General features: G+C 52.0%; 2 protein-coding genes, 1 long non-coding RNA gene and 1 pseudogene across 10 annotated transcripts in view; 3 read left to right on the forward strand and 1 right to left on the reverse strand.

Annotated features, from left to right (window-relative positions):
* The window catches only part of akap6 (A-kinase anchoring protein 6), a 34,399-nt gene extending 25,246 nt beyond the window's left edge, over positions 1-9,153 (forward strand). For 5 of the 6 annotated variants that reach the window (XM_088400057.1, XM_088400056.1, XM_088400054.1 and 2 more), the window contains 6 exons: positions 1,238-1,321; positions 1,398-1,643; positions 3,112-5,487; positions 5,759-6,715; positions 7,513-7,572; positions 8,378-9,153. In XM_088400057.1, coding sequence (XP_088256183.1) covers positions 1,238-1,321; positions 1,398-1,643; positions 3,112-5,487; positions 5,759-6,715; positions 7,513-7,572; positions 8,378-8,410 — 3,756 coding nt within the window. In that variant the 3' untranslated portion in view covers positions 8,411-9,153. The remainder of the gene's footprint in view (positions 1-1,237; positions 1,322-1,397; positions 1,644-3,111; positions 5,488-5,758; positions 6,716-7,512; positions 7,573-8,377) is intronic. The other variant, XM_088400058.1, reaches the window with a different exon arrangement.
* Positions 9,154-9,958: 805 nt separating this feature from the next.
* Positions 9,959-11,752, forward strand: LOC148385671 (uncharacterized; annotated as a pseudogene).
* Positions 11,753-13,004: 1,252 nt separating this feature from the next.
* Positions 13,005-14,710, reverse strand: LOC148385672 (uncharacterized). Its single transcript, XR_015863340.1, has 2 exons — positions 13,928-14,710; positions 13,005-13,209 (listed from the first exon to the last, which is right to left on the reverse strand). It is a non-coding gene; the product is annotated as an uncharacterized LOC148385672 (long non-coding RNA).
* Positions 14,677-23,028, forward strand: part of npas3 (neuronal PAS domain protein 3) — a 101,664-nt gene continuing 93,312 nt past the window's right edge. The window contains exon 1 of one of the 3 annotated variants that reach the window (XM_088400062.1): positions 14,677-15,581. In XM_088400062.1, coding sequence (XP_088256188.1) covers positions 15,427-15,581 — 155 coding nt within the window. In that variant the 5' untranslated portion in view covers positions 14,677-15,426. Of the gene's footprint in view, positions 15,582-18,185; positions 18,614-23,028 lie in introns of those variants that run through there. The other 2 variants (XM_088400060.1, XM_088400063.1) reach the window with 2 other exon arrangements.

The following is a 23,028-nucleotide window of genomic DNA, read 5'->3' on the forward strand; positions in this document are numbered from 1 at the left end:
GGAAAATTTTTGGAAAAATTCACATATAAGTCACTCCTCATTATAAGTCGCTGCCCCACCCAAACTATGAAAAAAAAACGCGACTTATAGTCCGAAAATTACGGACAAACAAAACATTCAAGTAAACAATACAAAACGTAAAAACAAGAAGGCACATACAATGAACAAATAAGAGCAATGAATAAATAAATAAATAAATAAATAAATAAATAAATAAATAAGTAAATAAATAAATAAATAAATAAATAAATAGATAAATAAATAAATAAATAAATAAATAAATAAGTAAGTAAATAAATAAGAGCATCATGGTTGAAACGGAGCAATTGTGCATACAGCAGACAGTCAGTATATAGCGCAAAAGTACAGGAGGAGTAGTGCATGGCAGCCAACTTGGCCAAAAAGGCCAGGACGTTATGCAGCCGAGGGTGGAGGGGGGAAAGAGTTTAGGATCCTAACAGCCTGGAGTATGAAGCTGTTGGTGAGTCTGGTGGTGCGGGAGCGCAGGCTTCTGTACCTCTTCCCAGAGGGCAGTAGATGAAACAAAGTGTGAGCGGGGTGACTCACATCCCTCACAATCGTGGTCGCCTTGCAGGTGAGATGGGAGGTGTAAATGTCCTTCAGGGAGGGGAGTGAAGCTCCAATAATCCTACCAGCTGTGTTCACTCTGCGCTGCAGGGCCTTCATGTTGTATTAAGTGCAGCTTCCACCCCAATACAGCGATACAACTGGAGAGGACGCTCTCAATAGTGCCACGGCTATGATGGCTGGTGGAGCACTTGCTCGCCTGAGTTTCCGCAGGAAGTACAGGCGGCGCTGAGCTTTCATCCCCAGTGATGCAGTGTTGGTGGTCCAGGAGAGGTATTCACTGATGTGCAGCCCCAGGAATCTGGTGCTGCTCACTCTCTCCACCACAGCACCGTCGATGGTCAGTGGCAGGTGTTGGGTGTGACCCAACAATCTCCTTGGTCTTGCTGACGTTCAGCAGGAGGTTGTTGTCCCTACACCACGTGGTCAGAAGGTCGACCCCCGACCTGTAAATAAAGAGTTTTTGGGGCGGAGTGCGGTGACGAAGTGGCGGCGTTTTGCACCCTCGCCGCTTTTGACGCACAAACGCCGACGTCATCCGTTAATACTAACGGGACCGATGGCAACGACGCTAAGCTCTTCAGAGCCGACGGTGCCGGGCGGATCACTTGTTGTCTTTTTGAAATAGGCTGTCTCTCGTCTCCTGCAGAGTTTGTGTTGGGACGTGCGGGCTCGGCGATGCGGCGTCTCACGGCTTCTGAAGCTTTGCCAGAAGCTCCTCGGGCAGGACCAGGTGGGTACCTCCGACGTCAGACGGGACCTTGCTCCTTTGCGTCTCTTTGATTGGTTGTTGCTGGGTTGGAGCGCAGCCGGGGCCTGAGGCCGAGGCAGAGCGGCGGCACCAGGCCTTGCAGCTGCTGTCCATCAACCTGGAGCGGAGGTGGGAGGCAGTGCTCATGCACACGCTGCACTGGCACAACAGACTCAAGAGGGAGCTGCCGGGAGAGCCGCGCACACCGGGAGAGCTCGCAGAGCCGCACACGGTAAGAACACCACGCACGCCGGGAGAGTCGTGCACAGTAAGAACGCCACGCACGACGGGAGAGCTGCGCATGGTAAGAACGCCGCACACGCCGGAGCTTTTCCGTTCTTCTAAATGCGTCCAAAGGCTTTTCCAAGAGCAAGAAGCTTTCAAATTGGAACATGGCCTCGCTAAACGCTCGGCACGGCCGATGACAAATGGGGATGACAAATACGGGGGTGGGGACGCCATGAGTTCGCCGAGGCCAGGATTGGTGTGACTTCCTGAAAAAAACGTGACAAGCCTTTAGCTTCAGAATCAATTTGGCGACCTCGCTCAGCGCATTGGCTTTGCAGACGTTGAATAACGACAGTGAGCTAGCAAGGACAGGGCTAAGCTAACAAACAGGAGCGCTCGGCGGCAAGCCAATGCAAATACTTTGGCCTCCAAAAAAAAAGCGCGAGGAGGAGAAGCGCCTCATCTTGGTCTGGTGCGCGTCCCTTTGCTCCCTCCTTGCCGCTCCGTCGTCCTCCTGTCATCGTTTGAGGAAAGGGAGCAACTTCAGCGACAGATTTCCATGCAAAACTTTGGACTGAATTGCGCCGTTAGCCACCTGCAACTTGCATAAGACGCTCATGGTGATGCTCGACTCAAACTGCAGAGGAAGGACAGACGTGAAATCAGTCACAGATGCTTTTTTTGGTTGTTTGATTGGATGAGGGGCTGCAAGCCCCGCCCCTTGCGCTTGCGTTAGCCTTATCTGAAATACACAAGTCAACTACACACTGGCGGCTTTAGGAGATTAATAGGCTATGAATGACTTATGTGCTCACCCCACCCACACACACACACGTTCATATTAACAAGATGAGGAGCAATTTGTATAATTACGTCCGTGCAAGTGAACAATTCCGGCGTCTAAGCACATTTTGCCGTCGCTGAAGATTTTTGGTTGCGTGTTTACGTCCACTCTGAATTATTCATGGCTTTGTTCCACACTGGAATCTTTGTCTTGACTCAGAGGAGCGCTTTGGTCTTCTTTGTGCTGGGCAGCAAACACTCAATCGTCTTCCTGTTTTAATTATATTATTTTAATTTGTGTAATTATCAAGCAATTACTTCAATGAATAAATTGGACACTTGTGCAGCATATTTGCAAAGTATTTATTTGAATCATAAAAATATAATTGTTTATATTTAACTGTTGCATCAATTGTATTATTTTTAATAGTAAAATAACACATTCTTTTATTTGTACGATTTATATTTGATAGAAGTTAATGAAGCAAATTAAAAGGCTAGATTTGAAACTGAAACAATAACAAATTCTCATATGGAGTTAAGTCAGTAGTTATTTTATGAAAACAAATTTGAAGACAAATATTTACGTCTGGAGTGAGTCTCACGTTTTCGATTGCATTCCAAATGATACAATTATAATGAGGTGACCTCGTCCAGCAATGTTGCGTCACTTCAAATTTGTCTCGTCTGAATTGGACAGCAAATCCTTTCGTCTTTGTCTCATCTGAATTGGAAACCGTATTCTTTTGTCTCGTCTTCAGGTCCCAAGGACCTCTGTGGAAACAGGCCCATCGAATCCCCTCCGAGTTTCTCCACACCGAGCTTCTCCCCACCAATCTCCTCCCCACCGGGCTCCTCCCCCGGCAGCCTCAGCTCCCGACGACTCGTGGGAATGGGACGAGACCGATCTGGCTGTGGCGGAATCTCCCGAACTGACGCACAAGGAGGCCGGCGTGACGACAAATGTCCCTCCTCAAACGGTGGTCTACCAGGTGTACGGCCTTCACACGGTGGAGTGGGAAAGGCTTCCGGAAGCGACCGAGAGGAAGCAACACACGTTTCACAGGAGCCCGAGCAAGGACTCTACCTTCTCGTCCATGGAATCCCTCCTAGGCAGACTGACGACGGGCGAGCCAGACCTCCTGGACGAGCAAGGTGGCGAGAGGAGACCTGAGAGAGAAGGGGCCAACGACCGCCGTTTGTCTGGCAGCGAAAGCGGCATTGTTAGCGACGCTGGAGACATCGAGACCGTACCGTGTCGCCGACATCTTGAAAAAGAGAGTGTGAACGCGCCCACCGCAGCCATGCTGCACCGAGAGGAGCAGAGAGCCCAACAAGCTGCGCAAGAAGAAGCCGAGCTCAAGAAAGGAGATGGTGAGGAGCTAGATGGCTTGGAGCCAAGTGCAACCGGGTTTCCCTGTTTGGACCATGTCGCCAGGCTCCACCAGCCAAGCGCCAGTCCCCTCTGGTCTCCAGGCTCTTCTCTGGAGTCCCTCCTGTTGCCGGGCCGTGAACTGTTCCCCTCCAAAGAGCACCTCCATCGCAGCGCCTCCCTGGAGAGCGGCCTGTTAGGCCTTGGCCGCAGCCTGGACGGCCACACCCGCCTGGACGCCGACCTGGACGCTGACACCGGCCTACACACCGACTTTGGCCTGGAGGCCGACACTGGCCCGGACAGCCACACCAGCTTGGATGCCGACATCGACCTTGACCTGCGCTGGACCGGAGATGAGGACCACCATCGTCCAGAAGACCCGAGGCTTGGCATCAGAGGACGAGGACAGTTGTCTTCAGGAGAGCTGAGCAGGAGAACTCTGGATCTCCTGAAGCGTCTGGAGAACATTCAGAGCCCGCCAGCCACCAAGATGACTCGCAGCGTTTCGGAGTTGACGCTCGGCAGCCAGACGCTCGGCAGCCAGACGCTCGGCAGCAAGACGCTCGCCTCCCCTTGGCCGGGGGACCGACACTCGCGAGGTTCCCGTGAGGTTCTACCGTCACTCGTTGACGACAACTCTGCCTCGCTCATCGTGCTCCCCAAGCGCAGGAGCCTCCTTCTGGAGGGGGCCAGCAAGCAGAACTCCTACGGGAGGAGCGGCCACCGAGAGGAGGTGGATACTGTTAGTCTGAGCATGGTGGTCAATGTCTCCTGCTCCGACGACGAGAATGACGGCGATCTCCTGTCCTCCTCCACCCTCACCGAGGAGGAGATGGAAGTCCTAGAGGAGGAGGAGGAGGAGAGGCTGATGCTCGCCTCGTTTGAGGACGAAGACCGGGATGACGAGTTGGCCGCCGAGGAGGCCTATGTGTTGGGCTTGGATGACATGAAGAAGGAGCTCCAGGCATGCAGGCGACCTCCTCCGGCCTCAAAGACAGAAGTTGGACTATGGGATGAACTCCAGTGTGGGAGCAACCCTGAGCAAGGACACCCCCTGAACTCTACCAGGCGAGACCACCAAGAGGAGGCGAACCGGAGGCGCTTCATGAGCCAGTTTGCGGATGATGTGGAGAACGGCAACGTGGAGAACGGCGGCTTGGAAGGTAAAGATGCGGATGACGAGCTCCTGCGAGAAGAGTCCGCTGTTTTCACCAAGAGAGGTGAGCCTCTCAATGTGCGAGCAGAGTCTCACGCCTTGAGAGGAGTAGCTCTCCAACTCGTCAGGGACTCCTTTACCTTCTCAGCAGCCGAAGAGGATCTTGAGCTGCTTCCTTCTTCACCAACCTGCAAGTATCTGCCGCCCGCTGCCACCTCCTCCTTCGAAGGACAGCTTATGGGCGAGTTACCCTGCCAGAGCGTCTCCTTCTCCCCCGACAGGAAGGCCATCACCATCCAGGAGAAGTTCAAGTTCTCCTCGCTGGTGACGGAAGAGAGCAGGAGCAAACTCCAGGACAAGCATTCCTGCCACCCCAGCAAAAACTCCCACACTCCCTCGTGCTGCTGGCCCTCCCTGCTCTCCTTGCCCTCCTCACCCTCCCCACCCTCCTCCGAGGAGGCCGTGCACAACTTTGTCATGGAAATCTTGGACTTGACTTCAGAGGCCCGTCAGAGCAAAGAGATTCCTGGACGAGAGCTAACGCAGACCATAGGAAAGTCCGACGCCGAACTAAGCCCCGCCTCCTTCCAGCACATCAGAGAAAAGGTAACGCACACAAACAACATACAAACTCTATCAAATCATAAATCAAGGATCGAATATATCAATAATTACAAATTCTGAGTTCTAAAATACACAATAAAACTAGAAAATCGTCATGACTCAAAAAATGTTGAAATAGAACATGATCAGTCTATGAATAATGAAGCAATTTTGCTCGCCGCCTTTTTTGTTTTTTGTTTAATTGATTTGCCCACAATTGAGATGGCTGTGTGTCACTCGTCGTGACCTTTGCATCCTTGTGTGCCGGCTGCAGGTGGCGCAACATTCCCATCGGCCCTTGCACTTGTGCAAAGGCGACTTCTACGCCTACCTGTCGCTCTCGTCCCACGACAGCGACTGCGGTGAACTCACTCGCTGTGCTGAGGACGGAGTCGCCACTGTGCCTGCACCTTACCTCGTCCCCACTGGCGCCGCCAGCCCCGCCCCTTCTCCACCACCCAGCCCGGGTGAGGAAACGCTGGTCCCGGCCTGCACAGAGGAGGTCTACCTGGGCCCGCCGCTCTGCTACAGCTTGCCGCCCACCGACAAAGCAAGGGCCTTCCCGGAGAGGGAGGCGTGGCTCCCATGCCCCCAGGAGATCCAGAGTGTCACATCCGCTCCGCCCCTTGGCTGCAAACGGCAGATCCCCAAACACTCGCCCGATGAGAGCCAGAGTGGGGTCTTGGCCCAACCGGAGCCTTCTCACTGCTCCTTGTCAAAGATCCAGCGGGGCTCGCCGCCCGGCAAATCGCATCCACATGGAGGCTTTCCAGAGGAGGCAGATGTCGGAGACGCCCAGGAGGCCGTCCCGGGTGAAGCCAGGCCGGAGGGGGCCCGGTTCCTCGCGGGCCGCCATGTGCCGGAGGCACCTCGTACTGAGGCGCCCCCTTATCTAAATCCCCGGGCGCGTGTCGTCCCGATAGACTCCTCGCCGGCCCATTGTTTGGCAGATACTAAAAGGCTTCAATCCAATATTGGCGCCGTAATGACCAAGATAAGTGACAGCGGCTCCACGACAAATCCCTCAAAAGAGCCGCCCAACCCCACCGCCTCCGCGCAAATTAATCCCAAAATTAACCGCAGGCCGATCAAAGAGGATGATAAGGCGCCGGGGAGGCGGGGGGAGGCCTACACCCGCGGCGGCAGCGAGCGGCCCCAAGACAGGCCGGCGGGGGCAAGGAGGCGGCTGGACGTGAAGAAGAGCACACCGCTCGCAGGCAACAAGAACCAGGTCGGTTGGACAAAGATCCCATGCTCGCAAATCTGCTCTGTCACGTTAATCTGAGCCCAGCCAACCGTGTGAACCACACACCCAGCTCTCCTCCTGCACCCTTCACACCTTCTTTGATTGATACGAGCATGCTGTTTGTCACTGCGTGTCGAAAGGTGGAGGTGGGGAGGGGCGAGGCTGGAATGCAAGAAGATGGGAAGCACTTTCCCTGTTTCATGGAAAAGCATTAACAGCATATTGGGATTCATTTTTGCCCTCCCGAGCATTTCAATGAACGTACGCAGATTTTCTGCAAAGTCGACTGTGTTCTCTGACTTTTATCCAAGCTCAATTTAGATTGTGTATGCTTCCTCTCTCTCCCCCTCCCCCCGCCACCCCCCCAGTCCCTCCGAGGTGTTAATGCAAGGTGGGATTTGCAGACGTCTCACTTTCAGGTCCAGGGAACAACATCAGCATAATTATCATCAGTCCCATTTGATTAGGATTCATCAGCCTTGAATTAGCACTTTTTTCTCTCTCGTTTTTCTATTTCCTCATGCAAATCGGCGCGTAGCCTTGCTAGCGCCGCACTTTAGCCACTTTTGCCTCTTTGTCCGCTCGCATAGCAATGAGCCCCTCCCCAAACTGGTGTGCTGTTGCCTTTTATTTGCCGATTTGCCACACAAAAAGCAAAACAATCAAGCTGATCAGTGCGCCATATTTGGCAAAGATTCAGCAGAACGGGTCGAGTAACAGTGGCATGGTTTGAAAGACGTCAAACCAATAAATGATCGCAATGGCTTTTCTTTCTCTGGCAGGCGAGTGCTGTCAATCAAACCACACGGGGGCGGAGCCAAGTCCTGGATCGGCCGATCCAAGTAGGTTGCAAACGATGCCGCCGATCCGTCCGTCTTGGATAACGCTTGTCTATGTGAAGCAGGAGTCGGGGTATATAGCAGAAAGCAAAGAACAAAGACTGGAGTTGTGAATGTGCGTGCGCGTGCGGCTGGCCTCTGGGTGCCTCTGGGGCCAAGCAAACCTCAGTGACCTGTATGACATGCGCAGGCGCACACGCACGCACCCCCTCAGGGCAGGGCATTCGAGTCCCGCTCTGACAGCCCAACAGCTGCAGGTTGTTGTCGCCACACGCACACGCACACACACACACACACACAGGAGGACGACGCAGTTATGACAAACCACACAAACACGTGCACGCGATATCTGTGATGCATAAATGTGCTGCCGACCCCCATCGGGTCTTACCCACCTGTTCACGCACACACAGGCTCAATTAAAGCAATGGTGAATGTGGCTCAGGATGTGCTCTGTAACCCAGACAGAAAAAGGCCCTTAAGCGTGTGCACGCCAAGCGTGTGTGTACACAAGTGCACTCATGTTTCATCGTCCACTGATGCTCAGAAGGTTTCACACACAAGAGCGGAAATCACACACACGCAAGGAGCAGCAGCAGCAAAGAGGAGGTTGAACTCCACAAGCTTCATGCTATCACACAATGCAAAATGCCACCTGCAAGCTCAAGAAAGTAGCAACCAGGTCACGCTAGTTTCCACAGCTCACAGGCAGCAGATTTTTTGTTTCGTGTTTTTTGGAGTCGCTCGTTGTTCACAATTTGCCTCACAGCCGGAAAAACTTAGATTCTTCTTTCCTTCTCCCATCCAGACTGGGCCGCCGAGCATCCGGGTCCATCCGTGAGAACAACCGGTGCGCGACCGAGATGAACGAGAGGAAGACGAAAGTTGAAGATGAACAAAGAGCCATTTTAAAGAGAAGACGCTTCGACAATGAGCTCGGAAACGCAGCTGAATAAACAAAATGGCCGCCTGCAAGACGCTCACGAACACACCCACAGAAATAAGCGCACTAACAGTGCGCACACACGTAACACACACACACACACACACACACACTTTTACCACACGTCCAGAACAAAGAGCACACACAAAAATGCGCGCGCGACCGACGCGAGCGAGCATTTTGTAGGACAAGCTGAAAATTGAGTGTCAAAAGGTGATTTGCTTTGTCTATGCAACGCCGGCGGTAGCGGTGGCCATTTTGCACGGGGCTTGCTTTAATGATTTTGCGTTTTGCTTGGATGAAGATCAAAATGCATTTGAGTCTGTTTGTGCCTTGCTACCTTTTCAGCCACCGTCGGCAGGAGACTGGAATTTTGTCAAGGTGCAATGCTACTTGCGTGTATGTTTTGTTCTGCATGTCCTGACGTACAATCTGTTCGGGACCTCTGCAAAGGGTGCACTTCTTTTGTTTGTGTTCTGCTCGGGACCGGCGCGATGGGCGGCCTCCTTTTGTTTGTGTGCCGCATGTCGGGATGCTGAGCCTTGGTAAAAGTTTCCGGAGAAACAAAACAAAGGTTCCTCAACATCCCGGGAGAGACGTGCTTGGCTATGCACATCAATAAACGCTCGCAATTGTCATCACTCGCCATTTGTGTTTTTTGGGGGGTTCCTTCTCATGCAACGCTCAACACCAGACCAAACTGGTAGCAATTGAAAATGAGATCAAAAATCGATTCATCAACTTTGGTTTGACTGCAAATATTCTTGTCCTGTCCTCATTCACATCCACTTCGCCGCCTCCTCGCGCCATGGTTGGACGTTTTCCATTCTCGTCACAAGGTTGCCACCAGGATGGTGATGATGATGGGAATGATGGGATAGGCTCCAGCAAACTCGCGGCCCTTGTGGGGGTAAAATGGATGGGTGATGATAAAAGACGTGTTTGATGCTTATTTTAACGGTGTCCCAATTGAAGGAGCGAGCAAAATGGACTTCCTCTTGGGAACAAATCCTCGGACATGCCAAGAGGCCCGTCACGCCAGCCACTGTCATGTGCATTTTCACATGCATGGCCTTCTTGTGTTTGGCCCCACATGAAGTTTGCTTTGCATTCAAATGTGTCCCAGCACATAGATTGCCTTGCTGCTGTTTTGGGGTCCTTTGCACAGGTGACTGTCAGAAACAGTGACTGGGCGACCAAATGCAGCACGAACGTTTATTGAACAGGGGAAAGGGGAAGTGGAATGCTGGACTGCCGGCCTGGCTGGTCTGGCTGAGCAGAAGAGCGCAGCGCGTAGTCAGAGGCAGGCAGGTGGTCAAGGCAGGTGGCGATCAGAACGTGGTCAAGGACAGGTGAGTAGTCAGGACAGGGAGCGAGCAAGGTGAGTCTGGTCAGAACACGAGCAAAGTTGGCAATGGGAATCATTCGGGCAGGGCACAGTGAGCAATGGCGTCACGGGTAGGGTAAGGAGACGAAACTGACAACCACTGGCTTGATTCACTGGGTTTAAATAGAGCTGGCCCAACAAGCCGTAGCAGGTGCTGGTGATTCGCTTGATTGGGGGCGTGGCTGGAAATCCGGTCACGTAGGCACGTGACAGAACCCCCCCAAGGGACGGCTCCTGACGTCCCAAAAACAGAACCCCGAGCTGGAGCGCGAGGTCGGGCGGGTGGGGGTGAACCTCAGATGCAAGTTAATAACAGTCTGATAAGTCTGAGTCATCGGCCGAACACCAAGCGCCGTCATCAGGTGGCACTACCGACCATTCCCCCTCCTCAGCTGTGGCATCGGAAGACGCTGACCTGGGGACCGGCACAGGAACCAAATGTCTCACTTCTGGATGACTTCGAATGGGATGCCAATCAGATTGCATTGCCTTGCCTGTCGGAGTGGAATCAGGCTGCGGATGCAGCAACGGCAGCCGAGAAGGAGTCTGATCCGGAGGCTGTGGCTGACGAGACCGGGCCCGCGGCTGCAGCCTACGGGTTGAAGAAGCGAAGGGCCAAGAGGCAAGGGCACGGGCTGGAGGTGGAGAGCGGGTCTGGAGCAGGGGCTTGCGATAGGTGGGAGGGGGCAAGCAAACTGTTCCCAAACGGATCCCTGCTTGTCTCTCTTCCGGCAAGAGGCCACCCAGTGGCCCTCACCCCCCGCAGTATAGGCATAGCCTAGCTCTGAGGCGTCTATGACGCTCCTCTGGTGAGAGGGAGGTTCGTCCAATCTCCATAGGCTCTGACCACCTGGGCTGGGTGGGAGGAGTGTTCATGGTGCGCTGGCTGACTTGGATGGGATCCTGGGCGGACGACAGGTGAAACGGGAAGACAGGGGCTTCCCATGACACCCAAGATGTCGGGCTGGTGTCACAGCAGTAGAGGGGCGTAGTCCTTTCACCTTCTCGCACCGTCTTGACCGGATCTGTTGATCCACCCGTGCGGCCAGGTCCATGGCATCTTCAAGGGTCCGAGGACGCTCGTAGAACACCATCTCATCCTTGATGTAATCCGCGAGTCCGTGGAGGAAGGTGCCGACGAGAGCCAGGGTGTTCCAGTCACTCGGACGCGCCACCATCTGTTGCCTTGGTGCAGCGTGACGAGTTCCTCAGAGGCGTCTTCCGTGGCTGAGCCCAAGTCGAAAACGCGCAGGATTTCAGCTGCGAAGGCGTCGAACGACGAGCAGTTGGGTCCCTGCCGCTCATATACCGCCATTCCCCACAGCCATGCCTCGCCCGTAAGTTGAGTACAAAACCCACCTTGGCTGCTGGTTCCGTGGCGAACGTGAGGGGCTGGAGATCGAACAAGACGCGGCAGTTTGTCAAAAAGGCCCAGACTTACTTGGGGTCGCCGTCAAAACTCTCAAGGTTGCTGAGTTTGAGCTCCGGGATGTTCTCGGGCTGCCTAGGCTCCAGGGCAGGACGGGCCGTGGACGTAGCGGCGGCCTGATCGGGGGGGCTGAGTGGGATGACCGTGGACAGAGCTTGTGCAGCAGCCAGAGGAGCCAATTCTTTAAGGACCTTGAGAGCTTCTACAAGCTCTTGGTGGAGCTCATGGTGCTGCAGAAGCTGCTGTTGCTGCTGCCGGACGACCTTCATTAAGGTCGCCATCTCCGCAGCGATCTTGCTAATATCCCACTCTGCGTGAGACAGGTGGTCCAGGGCAGAGGGTCTGTGTGCTGGTCGCATAATGGTCAGTTCGTTCTGTCAGGAACAGAGACTGGGCGACCAAATACAGCACAAACCTTTATTGAACAGAGGAAAGGGGAAGTGGAACGCTGGACTGCCGGTCTAGCTGGTGTGGCTGAGCAGAAGAGTGCAGCGCGTAGTCGGAGGCAGGCAGGTGGTCAAGGCAGGCGGCGATCAGAACGTGGTCAAGGACAGGCAAGTAGTCAGGACAGGCAGCGAGCAAGGCGAGTCGGGTCGGGTCAGAACACTGGCAAAGTCGGCAACGGGAATCGTTCAGGCAGGGCACAGTGAGCAGTGGCATCACGGGCAGGGTAAGGAGACGAACTGACAACCACTGGCTTGATTCACTGGGTTTAAATAGAGCGGGCCCAACGAGCTGTGGCAGGTGCTGGTGATTAGCTTGATTGGGGGCGTGGCTGGAAGTCCGGTGACGCAGGCACGTGACAGTGATGGCCTAAAAAAAAAGCATGACACAATTAGCTTCATTGATACACAAATGGTCACAGGTGGTTTCAAATAGGAAGTGAGGGTTTTTCCCGTAGGGGTGGGATCATTTTCCAACCTCCATTTCCTGTCTCAAACATGTATGTGACTTGCTTCAGCTTATCCTTCAGCATTCTGGAAGTCCAATGAGCACATTGCCCTCACACATAAGCAAGCCTTTCCATACACCGTTATCATCTACCTATGTTCGCTACGTGTTGCTGATGCACTTAACTAGGCTTGCGTCATCTCATAAATATTAGTTATTGTTTGCTGATGTGAGATCCTCATTAGCATTGGCCAAAATGTCTTCGTATCTGCTACTGATTACTAATAGACGCTATTTGCTAACATTTGGTGTAGTAAAGTCGGCTGTTTGCTGAGGTTCTCTCTTATGTGCTCATTTTTGGCTGTTTGTTCATTTCTGCAAATATTAGCTGCTTGAAATGCGAGCTCTTTCCTGCGCTTCGGTCATGTGAGCTAAGGTGGCTAATATTTGCCCATAGTTAAATGCTTGCTAGTACTGGGCTATATGAGTGGCTCACTTGTGTGCGCTAATGTTAGCTGTCTGCTAAAGGATCCTCGTGCGAGTCGCCTGCCAACATTGACCAAGACGGACGGACCGACTGACAGACACAATGGTGGACGGACAGAGGGGCAGACAGACAGACGACTGGTAGATGGATGGACAGAGACAGAGAGAGAAGATTAAGTAGATTGAAGGAAGGAAGGACAGACGGATCTTGTCTCACATACATATGTTAATATTAATCGTTAGCCTTAGTTTTACCGTTAGCGCAAATGTTTACAAATGATGCTCCCTGGCAAACGGAATCACACATCTGCCTTTGTTTTATTTTTCAACTCGTGCTCAAGCATTTGCCTTGCCAGCTGACGCCACGGACAAGTGGACTTCGTCCTGGCCTGCGGCGCACCGACAAGCTGCCAACTCAGCTGGACAGGAGGTCAGAGTTCATGTTCTCTGCACGCGCTTTTGGACCACTCGGAGGCCAGTGTTTCATTCACACTGTCGTTGCGTCTGGAAAAAAAACATCAGTCAACTACGTTTGCACGAGAGACGGCCGTTGTCTGGCCCTCCGACGCATCGTCATGACTGTAATTAATTGGTGCGAGCGGAATGATTGAATGTTCGCAACAGCCATCTGAAGACATTTAAAGAACAATTTGATGCAAAGACAGCGAGGTGCTGCACAGCGTCCGAAAGGCCAAAAAAAAACACAAAATGAAGATGACGGCGCCGTCCGAGCAACACTCCACAGCGCCATCAATCACTATGCCACCTATGCGCGACTGAGAGAGCCTGTTAACACACGTACATGTATGCGCCCACGTGCTACAAAGAGCGAGAGACAGAGACAGACATAAATTGATGTCTATTATCAATCACTTGCAAATTGAACGCGTGAGTGTGTGTGTCATGGCAAATGTGTCAAAGTGGGTCTCTGTGTGTGCGTGCGTGTGTGTGTGTACAGTGCTGGTTTAAAAATCGGAGCGGCCCAGGGAGTTGGGTCCCAAAAAACCCAATTTGTTGGGTTCTTCGTTACCAAAAACTGGGTTGTTTGATGCAAAACAACCCTGGAAGTTGGTTCTAATTTTGACCCCCTATTGGGTTGCTTAGAACGCAGCATTTTGAAGCGTGTGTCAATAGTTGAGGAATCGTGAGTCTGTGTGCCTGTGGGACTATGACAGAGACAACGACATGAGTTGAGTCCATTATCAATCATTTGCATGAGCACCAAAGATATGCGAGCGAGCTTGCGTGCGTGTGCACGCGTCACCCGGCTCGGTGCGTAATTGTCGCGAGCAGTTCATTCATCACTTGCGGTCGCGCAGGCGTCTCTCTCACGTCCGGGCTTTCATTACGGCGGCGGGAAAGCGAGCCGGGCCGGGCTCCGCTCACAACTTTGACCCCCAGCCCGCCGACCTCATCCATCAAGCGTCCGAGCGGCCAAATGTTCATCAAATATTAAGGCGGCGCTTGATTCAATGTGACGCACTTCCCGCTCGTCCTCGTCGTCACGGTAACGCCTTTGGACATCTTCATTGTTCGCTTGCCGGCGATTGCAGCGACGTCATTGGCATAAATTTAATTTGGGGGCGGGTCGTGGGGGTCATGATTGTGCGGTGTGTTCATCAACGTGTGTGAGTGCTAGCAACAAAGTAAGCGGCGCATTTAAAAGGTTTTCCTTTTTGAACGCAAGCTGTCAAATCCGCTTCTTGCATGCATTTTCCAGCCTGACAAATGCGCTCGACTCTTGGCTGCCGCTTCAATTTGTTTCATGCCGTTTTGGAATCCGCCGTTTAGTGTTTGTCACATGGAGTTGACTTTGCGCAGAAGCACCAGGAATCGTACGAGGGCATTTTTGCCAGCAAAGCATAACGCGCCTCCACCAAGTCGAGTTGAGTCGTCTGCATCTGAGGGCAAACTTCAAAAGCCGCAAAGGTGGCGCTTATTTCAAGTTACGCCCCTCGTTTTGTGCCGCCCCCCTTCTGTCGACTGCACTATAGTTCAGAGAAACGGTTTAAAGTACACTCACTCCTCTACGTGGCTTGGTTCCGTCCTTGTATGTTCCACGACTTCCATCAGTCACCTGTGACATGCTCGCCACATGACTTTCGCATGACATAAAGTGGCAAGTGGCATGAAGCGGCTCCAAAAAAGCATTTTAATTCGTCTCGTTCCGGGGCAAATCCTTCCCGTGGTGAACTTTTCAAAATTAGACTAAAGGTTCAAGTCAATCTTGGCCGCACGTGAACCAGCAGCGTAATCACTGGCTCTCTCTGAGCGCGCGCGCACGACGACATTCCGTCACACATACGCGCACATGAGCGCGCGCGGGCGTGCACAACATCGATGTATCGTCGCGCTGCAGAGCTCCCGCGTATTGGCGCCGCTGGCAGCTTGCGGACGGACCGGCGTCCACTCGGCAGGGAGGATGGCCGCACACCAGCTGTTTCCGTCGGCATGTAAATACAGACGCGGGCTGGACCACGAGACGACCACAACTACAGCAACAACAACTCCGAATAAGAAGAAAAGGAACATTTGGAGTCCCTTGGTCATCATTTGTCACTCCTTCATTCTCTAAGGCAGTTTTATCTTCTTCATCGCTTGTTCTGGGACCGTGACCATGATCCAGACTTCCACAGCTCCCTCAGAACTTTGAAGAAGAAGAAGATCGAGAGAAGCGGAGGTGGTTGTGTGCTTGCTCGCCCCTTGTTCCAAGGCGGCACCATGATCCGGATCTTCCCAGACTTCAGTGTGCAGGTGATGGCGTCGGCTGGTGCCGCCGGGGGTGGTGACGGAGCCCCGGTGGGGCGCATGCCGGTGCCGGGGGCGACCAACGGAAGCCCGCAGAGCGTGCAGGGACTGCCGGGCTACCAGCAAAGGTAGGCGGGAAACTGGCTGCAGGTGACCTGTGGCTCTTTCAGAAATTAAGGCCGCGACGCTGCTTGCCGAACTGCCGAGCGCTCGCATAACTCAAGTTGCGGTGCACCTGTACAAGCACTTTTTGGGCTCCACTCGCCGCTTTGCAAACGGTTCGAGGCAAGTGCATGGTTGTTGATTGAAGGGGGTGCGAGTGTCAGCAAGGTTCGATGATGTCTTTGGAATGGGAGCGCCCTTCCCGTTGCAGTGGACAAGACAGGTCGTCGTACGGCTTTGCGGGGAAAAAGTTCATTTTGGGCCCTCTCCGGGTCGCTGCCAGCATTTTTTGGTAGTTTCTGAAAGCGGCCGCACCTCTTTTAGCTTTTTGTTGCACTTGACTGGTTTTGCTCGTCACTCCGCTGCAGGTGCACCGCACAGCAGCAGCACGTCCCGTCAGCTCCTTCCAAGCTTCCTTCTCCAACATTTCTTTCCTCTCCTGCCTGCGCTTGCACAGTGAATGATTGCTTACTGGTCCCGCGCAGTGGGTTGTTGTTTTTTCTAATCATCGCACACTGTGGGGGGGAGGGATGACAAATTCCCACGCATGCTCTCACACTCTCGTTCAGGTATTTCCGAGACAAGTGGCTCTCTGAAGTGCAACAGCTCTGGGGTGGGGAGACATTGATCAGTGGCGGACACCCCCAACAAGACCGCCGGTGGGCGCTAACGTTATTTAAATGCGGCCGATCGGGGCAGATTTGCTCCTTGATGCCAAAGCGGCAGGAACATAGGCACGGTGGCAACCTAGTCGAGCGCCCCCTGTGGGCTTACCAACCTGGCCCGTGATGTGGACATACAAAGGCTGCTTTGGAAATCTCGGCTGCTCTCTCTGTCTGTCTGTTTGTCTATCTCTATCAGTCAGTCAGTCAGTCAGTCTGTCTGTCTGTCTGTCGGTCTGTCTGTCTGTCTCTCTCTCTCTCTCTGTCTCTAAAAACTTGGTGTGAATATGAGAAAATGTCAGGCGGCAGGCAGTAAATGAAGCACCTCCCCGTCACTTTAACATAGTTGCTTGGCAATGAGACGCCACAAGATAGCGCCCCAGCCACGTTATCCCCATGATTTGTTTGGGCAGTTTTGAAGCAAATGAGTGCAAATCCTGGCTAGCGGAGGTGCGGCTGTTGACCGTGTCATCGTCCACTATCAATTTTCTGTCTGTGAGATGTTTGCAATCATCAGCTTTGAGTTTGGAAAATAATTACGGACATTTATGCCAATTTTCAGATTCATCAATGAATTGAAAAAGATAGTTACCTAATGGCTTATTAAAACGTTGCTGCCCAAGTTTATTCAGTTGTTGTTTGTTTAGTTGAACCGCAAAGACGTCATTAACGTTGGCCCAATCCAATTAAAAAAATGTTTCATTTGATGAATGATTCGGCTACAGTCCACAAACTTTCCTTACAGGGATTAGGGCACACGATTAATCGTTTCAGTCGACTATATCCTTTGCTACCTAACAATCCTGTTTCAGTAAAGTAACTCGATTAATTGTGCCCTCACGTTCAAATAATATAATATGCCATATACAAATTCTCTTACAGTAAACGGAGCACTCAACTGATCATTTCAGTCAACTATGTCCACAATATAAAAATCATTTTAGCGTGATTAGGAAGTAGTTCACATATTTTTTTTCCCACCATTACCTCTGTCGTCGTTTATTCCTAAATAATTCCTCCTCTACAGTGATGAGGGAGCACCCGATTAATCGTTCCAGCCCTCCAGTCAACCTTGCGGTCTGTGTGATACAATACCTTCTCTGGCCGTGTAGAATTTAGTGTTTCGTAGTGATTGGGCATTCGGGAAGCTTTTTTTTTTGGTTGTCATTTTGGTCAACTTTAGTCAGCTTCATTTTTTTGTGTTCCTCCCGCGGCCTGCTTGGCGCCTCGCCACCTAAGGCTCCTTTGACCTTGAGAGGTCGTCATGGAGCGAGCCAGTGAAAGGCTCCTCATCACACTAAGCTACGCTACGCTACACTAACAGAATGAGATGAAGTGTTTCCTTTCCATTGCTCTGTGTTCATTTGAGAAGTGGCCCGCACTGTGCAATTTTCCTAACTGACGACGATTCCGTGTCTGCACACGTCGACCTCCCGCCACGGAACATCGTCGCTTTTAGATTATTTCAAAATATGCAAGGGCGCTCTTTTCAGCAGTGCTAATGCTTTTGCTCCAAACTATTAGCCCGCCCCATGTTTCCACTTTTCCCTTCTTTTGCATTTCAGCTCACCAACAGGTTCAATAAATAGCGAGCAGAAACTTTGTGCGAGTGCATGTGAAATTTACAAGCGAGTTATCCTAAAGACTCCCCACCTCCAATGCGCCCCCACATTGTTGTGACATTGGATGCAACCTGTAAGACGCCACGCGGGGAATTAACCAAAATGCACGCGCGAGCGTGCTTCCACGCATGCTATCGTATGCATTTAGGCGCGCACACGCACGAGGCGAGCGGCGTGTCTGCGGCACGCAGGCGGGCGGGAGAGAAAACGCCGCCAACGAGTTGGAGGGGAGGGGGACACGCCGCTCCCCGACTGCCCATCGGCGTGTCGTCCACTTGTTTTTCTTTTTTGGGGGGGAGGGTGGGGGAGTCGTGTTTTTTCTTGATTTGTCTTGTCGTCCCGATTCTGCGCTTGGGAGAAATCGTGGCAGGCTCGGAGCTCCGCCGCGACTGGGATTGACGAGGCGCGCGGACGTCGGAAGCGCTTGGCGGGGGACCCCCTCGCCGCGCTCGGCATGGAGCCCGCCGAACGCCCCTTTACGAGCACGCGCGTGCACGGGGACATGGCTTTGTCTCGCACGGCCGCCGCCGTGACGCATTGGCGCTGCTGCCGACGTCTGAGAGGAGAAGCTTGAGCAGGCGCCCCCCCCCACTACCTCCCCCCCCCCCCCCCCCCCACCTCGCGAACCCCAAGCCCCCACCCCGCGACTACAACCACCGGGAACATGGCGCCCACCAAGACCAGCACCCAGCACGAGCACGCGCGCACACAACGGTAAAGCAAGCGATGCGTGAGCATGCGTGTGACTATTTGGGCGCGTGCCCCCGTGGCCGTCGGCGCGCGCGCGCACGCGTGTGTCGGCAGCGTACGCGTGCGCGTGCTAGCTGAGCAACAGGCCCGCGTACACGAGCCTGCTCGGCAATACTTGCATCCGCATGAAGTTTTATAGCAGCGCATGCACGCGAAGGCACCTGAGAGGAGATTATGTGACCGCGCTCGAAAGTCACTCATTCGTCTTCAGAAACTGTTGTTGTTGTTCTGGTTGAATGTGACACATGTGTTGACTTTCGTGGCCTTTTAGGTTAATTCATGAATAAGACGAATTGAGTCTTTCCTAACCCCTCCCCTCTAACTCAAGTTGTTACTTGTTGCTCACATGCTCGTTTGATGATGATGACGTCTTACTGTTGGGGCAGTTATTGTGATGCTTTCTTCAGCCTGATCCAGCGATTGCACTTTTATTGCCACAATCAGATTGCACTTCCTTTCAGGTGTAAAAAAAAAAAAAATAGGGGTCAAGCATAAGAAGATATGTGTAACATCAAAAAAACATGTACATAAATATAAATATTGCCAATGAAAAAAGTCGGATTTGTGGTCCTAGTCGTAGCTTCAGCGCAGAGCAGCGACTAACGATTATTTTTATCGATTTAACTATCTGTTCTGTTTTCAAGTGATGAATGGGATAGAAATGTTCATTTCCAGGTTTCTAATCATCAACAGGACATTATTTCCAATTGAGAGTGCGAAACATAAGTTGATGTCAGCAAAAAAGTCTACTTTTGAAAAACAAAACCCAAATAATCTGTCCACTTTTTGCAAGAATGGAGAAATCTGTGAATGTTCAGGCTCAGGAAGCTGAAATTGCAAAGAGCAACAAAGAAATTCTCCAATCTTTCAAATAGTCGTCGATTACTCATCCGGTCGTCGTCGATGAAGCGAAGCGAGCAATCGTTGCACCTCCATGAAATAACGATGACGCAATTGCGTGCGAGTGTGCGCCAGTGCTACCACATGATTGCTGATTGCGTGTGCGAATGTTTGCACGTGTGTGGCTGAAGATGAATTCAGCTAAGACGATTGCTGAGGCGGGTCGACAGCTAGCGTGGCACGCTGCCCGCCGCTGTGTGCCGACACGACGTGTGTGGCTGGCGCAGCATTGCAGCGGCTGCATGGCTGCCTACACCTCTCGCCCAATGTCCAAGCCAATTGTGCACTGTTGAGTCGTCAGCAACAAAACAAGACGAGGGAGGAGCAAAATAATTCCAAACAAGGACGCTTTCTCATGCGCTTTCTGTCTTTTCTCAGATTTGCGATGTGAAAGTCAGGATGTTTATGGTGCCACCATGAAATCTAACTCAGAAAGAATGTTAGCATCCGGATAGCGCGGCCTTCGCTGGCGAACTTTGGGTGGCGCTCGACTACGACCTTACTAAGTGCTTAGTTGGACACTCTTGTGCTTTTTTCATGGCACGCCGGCCTTTTAGATCACGATGGGCAAAAGTTGGCAACATTTGACTTTGGGTGTTTGGGCCTCATCATTTCTAGAAACCCCAAGATGTTTCAAAATGTGGCGCAAGTCGTGCATCAAGCATTGTTGGGTGCAAAACGTAACATTTGTTGTTTCCCAAAAATGCTTTCAAATTTTCTTTTGTGTCAGAAGTAAGACGAAGGCCCGAAACATTGCCGCTGACACAACTCGAAACGGCGAGGGCAGAAACTTGCTTTATTGATGGGTTTGCCAATGTCAGATTGGGGATACAAAGCAACACCCCCCCCACCAATGGTCAATGAATTTGATCGGGTGTCGATTCATTGACCAATGGCCGCCATGCCCGAAGGTGGCCGTCACTTACTCGCCGGTAAGCCTATACTGCCGTAACCATAGCAACAGCAAATGATCATCACATGCACAAACCTTGGGCATCTTCCTCGGCTCCTTGGCTTGTTGTGGCTTTCCTCCTTCCTGTTTCTTTCCTTCCAAGTGAACGCGTCGCTACTCACAATGCAAGTTTACGATTGCCACGCGATTGAAGCGCCACTGCGACCATCCGCTGCAACCCTCTGCCGCCGCCGCTCTCGTTGCCCCCCTCGCGCAGCCCTCGCACCGCTGCCCTTGTGCCGCCGCCCATTGTGCTGCCGCCTATTGTGCTGCCGCCTATTGTGCCGCCGCCCTTGCGCCCTTAGTAAACATAGAACATATGAAGCCTGACACAAGTGCGCACAAAACCTGATGCAGTCCAAAAAAAGTCTCCAAAAAGCCAAAATTAAACAGGAAGTCGGCCATTTTGATTAGAAGCGTCCCAATCCAGGCTTGGCGTCGTTTGGCCGGATGTCATTTGTCCCAACTTGTCCCATCTGCTGTCACGCCACCTTGAAAATCCCCACCCTCTCCCCCAAAAGTTTGAATGTATTCAAGTTGTGCATGCAGAGCTGACATCTGAACTCCAAATGACTAAGGTGACACTGGTGACATTTAGCACAAAACAACACGTGTCGACACACGCGCTCCCATCTCAACTTTGCAAAGGTTAAATGCAAAACGAGTTGAGTGAAGTGCTTTGGCCCTAGTGCTAGCGTCAGGTTTGGTAAGAATAAAGCAGCGGCCTTGTTAGCGAGGTGTTAGCTTAGCCTTCCAGAACACATGAAATTATGGCCTTGCGCAAATTTGAGCAAAACCAACAAAATGTCTCATTCTCGTTCATGCAGCCCCAAATCTGTTCAAGCGTTGCTCGTGCAGAATCAAATTTGTTTGCTTTTGCTTGGCTGCTGTAAGGATGGATGATGCGCACCCACGCACGCACACACCCACGCACTTTGCCTTTTCTCGTTCCCTTTCAATTACATCTGTCCCTTTCTTTCTCCATGTCATTCTTTTTCCTTCCTTCCTTTAGGGCTTCTTATGTATGTGGGTCAATGGCAGACACAATGCGCACACAACGCCCCCCATTGCGCTAAATGAAATGTCGAGCTATATGTTGCCACCATTCACATGACAAATGGTGCGCTGTAATCGTTTTAGCGCCGATAGTGGCCCGAGTTTACGGTGACGCATGCGCACGCACTCATGCACACGTGCAAATATGCTCTCATCTGTGTGTGTTTTCGTTGACTGTGTTTGTCCTTCAGTCTATCAGCATCCCTCCACATATGTTGGCAAGACCTGTGTTGCTGTGCGTGTACTCTTACGGTAGTAAGAGATACAAGTATGTGTGTTTGCCATTTCCGTTTTCAAGCACTTGTTGCACTCTGGCACATTTCTTCGATGACTTGTGTGTGTGCTTGTATGGTTGCACGTATGTATGTGTGCGCGTGTGTGCAGCGGTGGGGAGGGGGAAAATATTTATTTATTTATATCTATTTTCCCAGCCCAGATAAGAACACGGTGTAAGTTCACCGACTGTTTATTTGCATTTTAATAACGTTCATCCTTCATACGGACTATCAAGATGGCCAGCGTTGGGACCTAACGTGAGCTGCGCGTTTTGGCGCTCATGTTCGTCCTTGCGTTTCCTGTTTGGAGGTGTAAAAGTTCACGTCTCTGGCTTTTAGGGCCGCGGTGGGAAATAGCATGCCAATCTTAGCATGCCAAAGTTAGCATGCAAAAGTTAGCATGCCAAATTAGCCACTTTACTTCCTCTTTGTAGCTCTCAGATTTGGCTTTTCAAGCGCGCTAATCGAGCGCGCTAACCGGCCGTCACTGCTAACGTACACAGCAATTGTTTGTGGGTGGAGTCCGTGAGCCTCAATTTCCACTAGCCTGTCAATCGGCCACTTGTTACCTTGGCAACTGCTACCGTGACACGCTGTACCTGAAAAGTGAGCCTTGCCAGGTGATGTCATGTGGCCTGATGGACGGAAACTCCTTGGAGAGACGGAATGATTGCGCTTTCTCCCCCTCTTGCCCACCTAACGTGTCTCTGGAGACCGCTGACACTTCAGGGTGATGCTTGCACTTTGACACACGCGTGCACACACACACATACACACGCATGCACACACACACACGTACACACACACACACACACGTTCTTCCAGCATCCCTCTCATATTGTTAGGGCACGGCTCAGCGGAGGATTTCCCATGCTGTCACAGGAAATACGTACGTCTGTTGGTGGCTCTGCGTGTGTGTGTGTGTGTGTGTGTGTGTGTGTGTGTGTGTGTGTGTGTGTGTGCATGCGTGCGTGCGTGCACTGATATCTCAGTTATTAGTTTTTGCCGGCGCCTGAAAGCAGTGAATGCCCCCCCCAACTTTTTTCGAGGCGGTTGACTTCCTCGCAAATGGCTGCTTGCGAGTTGAACTGAGCCCACCACCAGCACACGGCACCCGTTTTTAGCTTCAAATGTCAAAGCAAAGAAAATCCGTAAACATCTCAAGGCCCCACTGTATCCGAATAGAAGAAATAAGT

Source organism: Syngnathus floridae, chromosome 16 (genome assembly GCF_059516105.1).
Source record: "Syngnathus floridae isolate MCC-2025c chromosome 16, RoL_Sflo_1.0, whole genome shotgun sequence".
NCBI classification, from domain to species: domain Eukaryota; kingdom Metazoa; phylum Chordata; class Actinopteri; order Syngnathiformes; family Syngnathidae; genus Syngnathus; species Syngnathus floridae.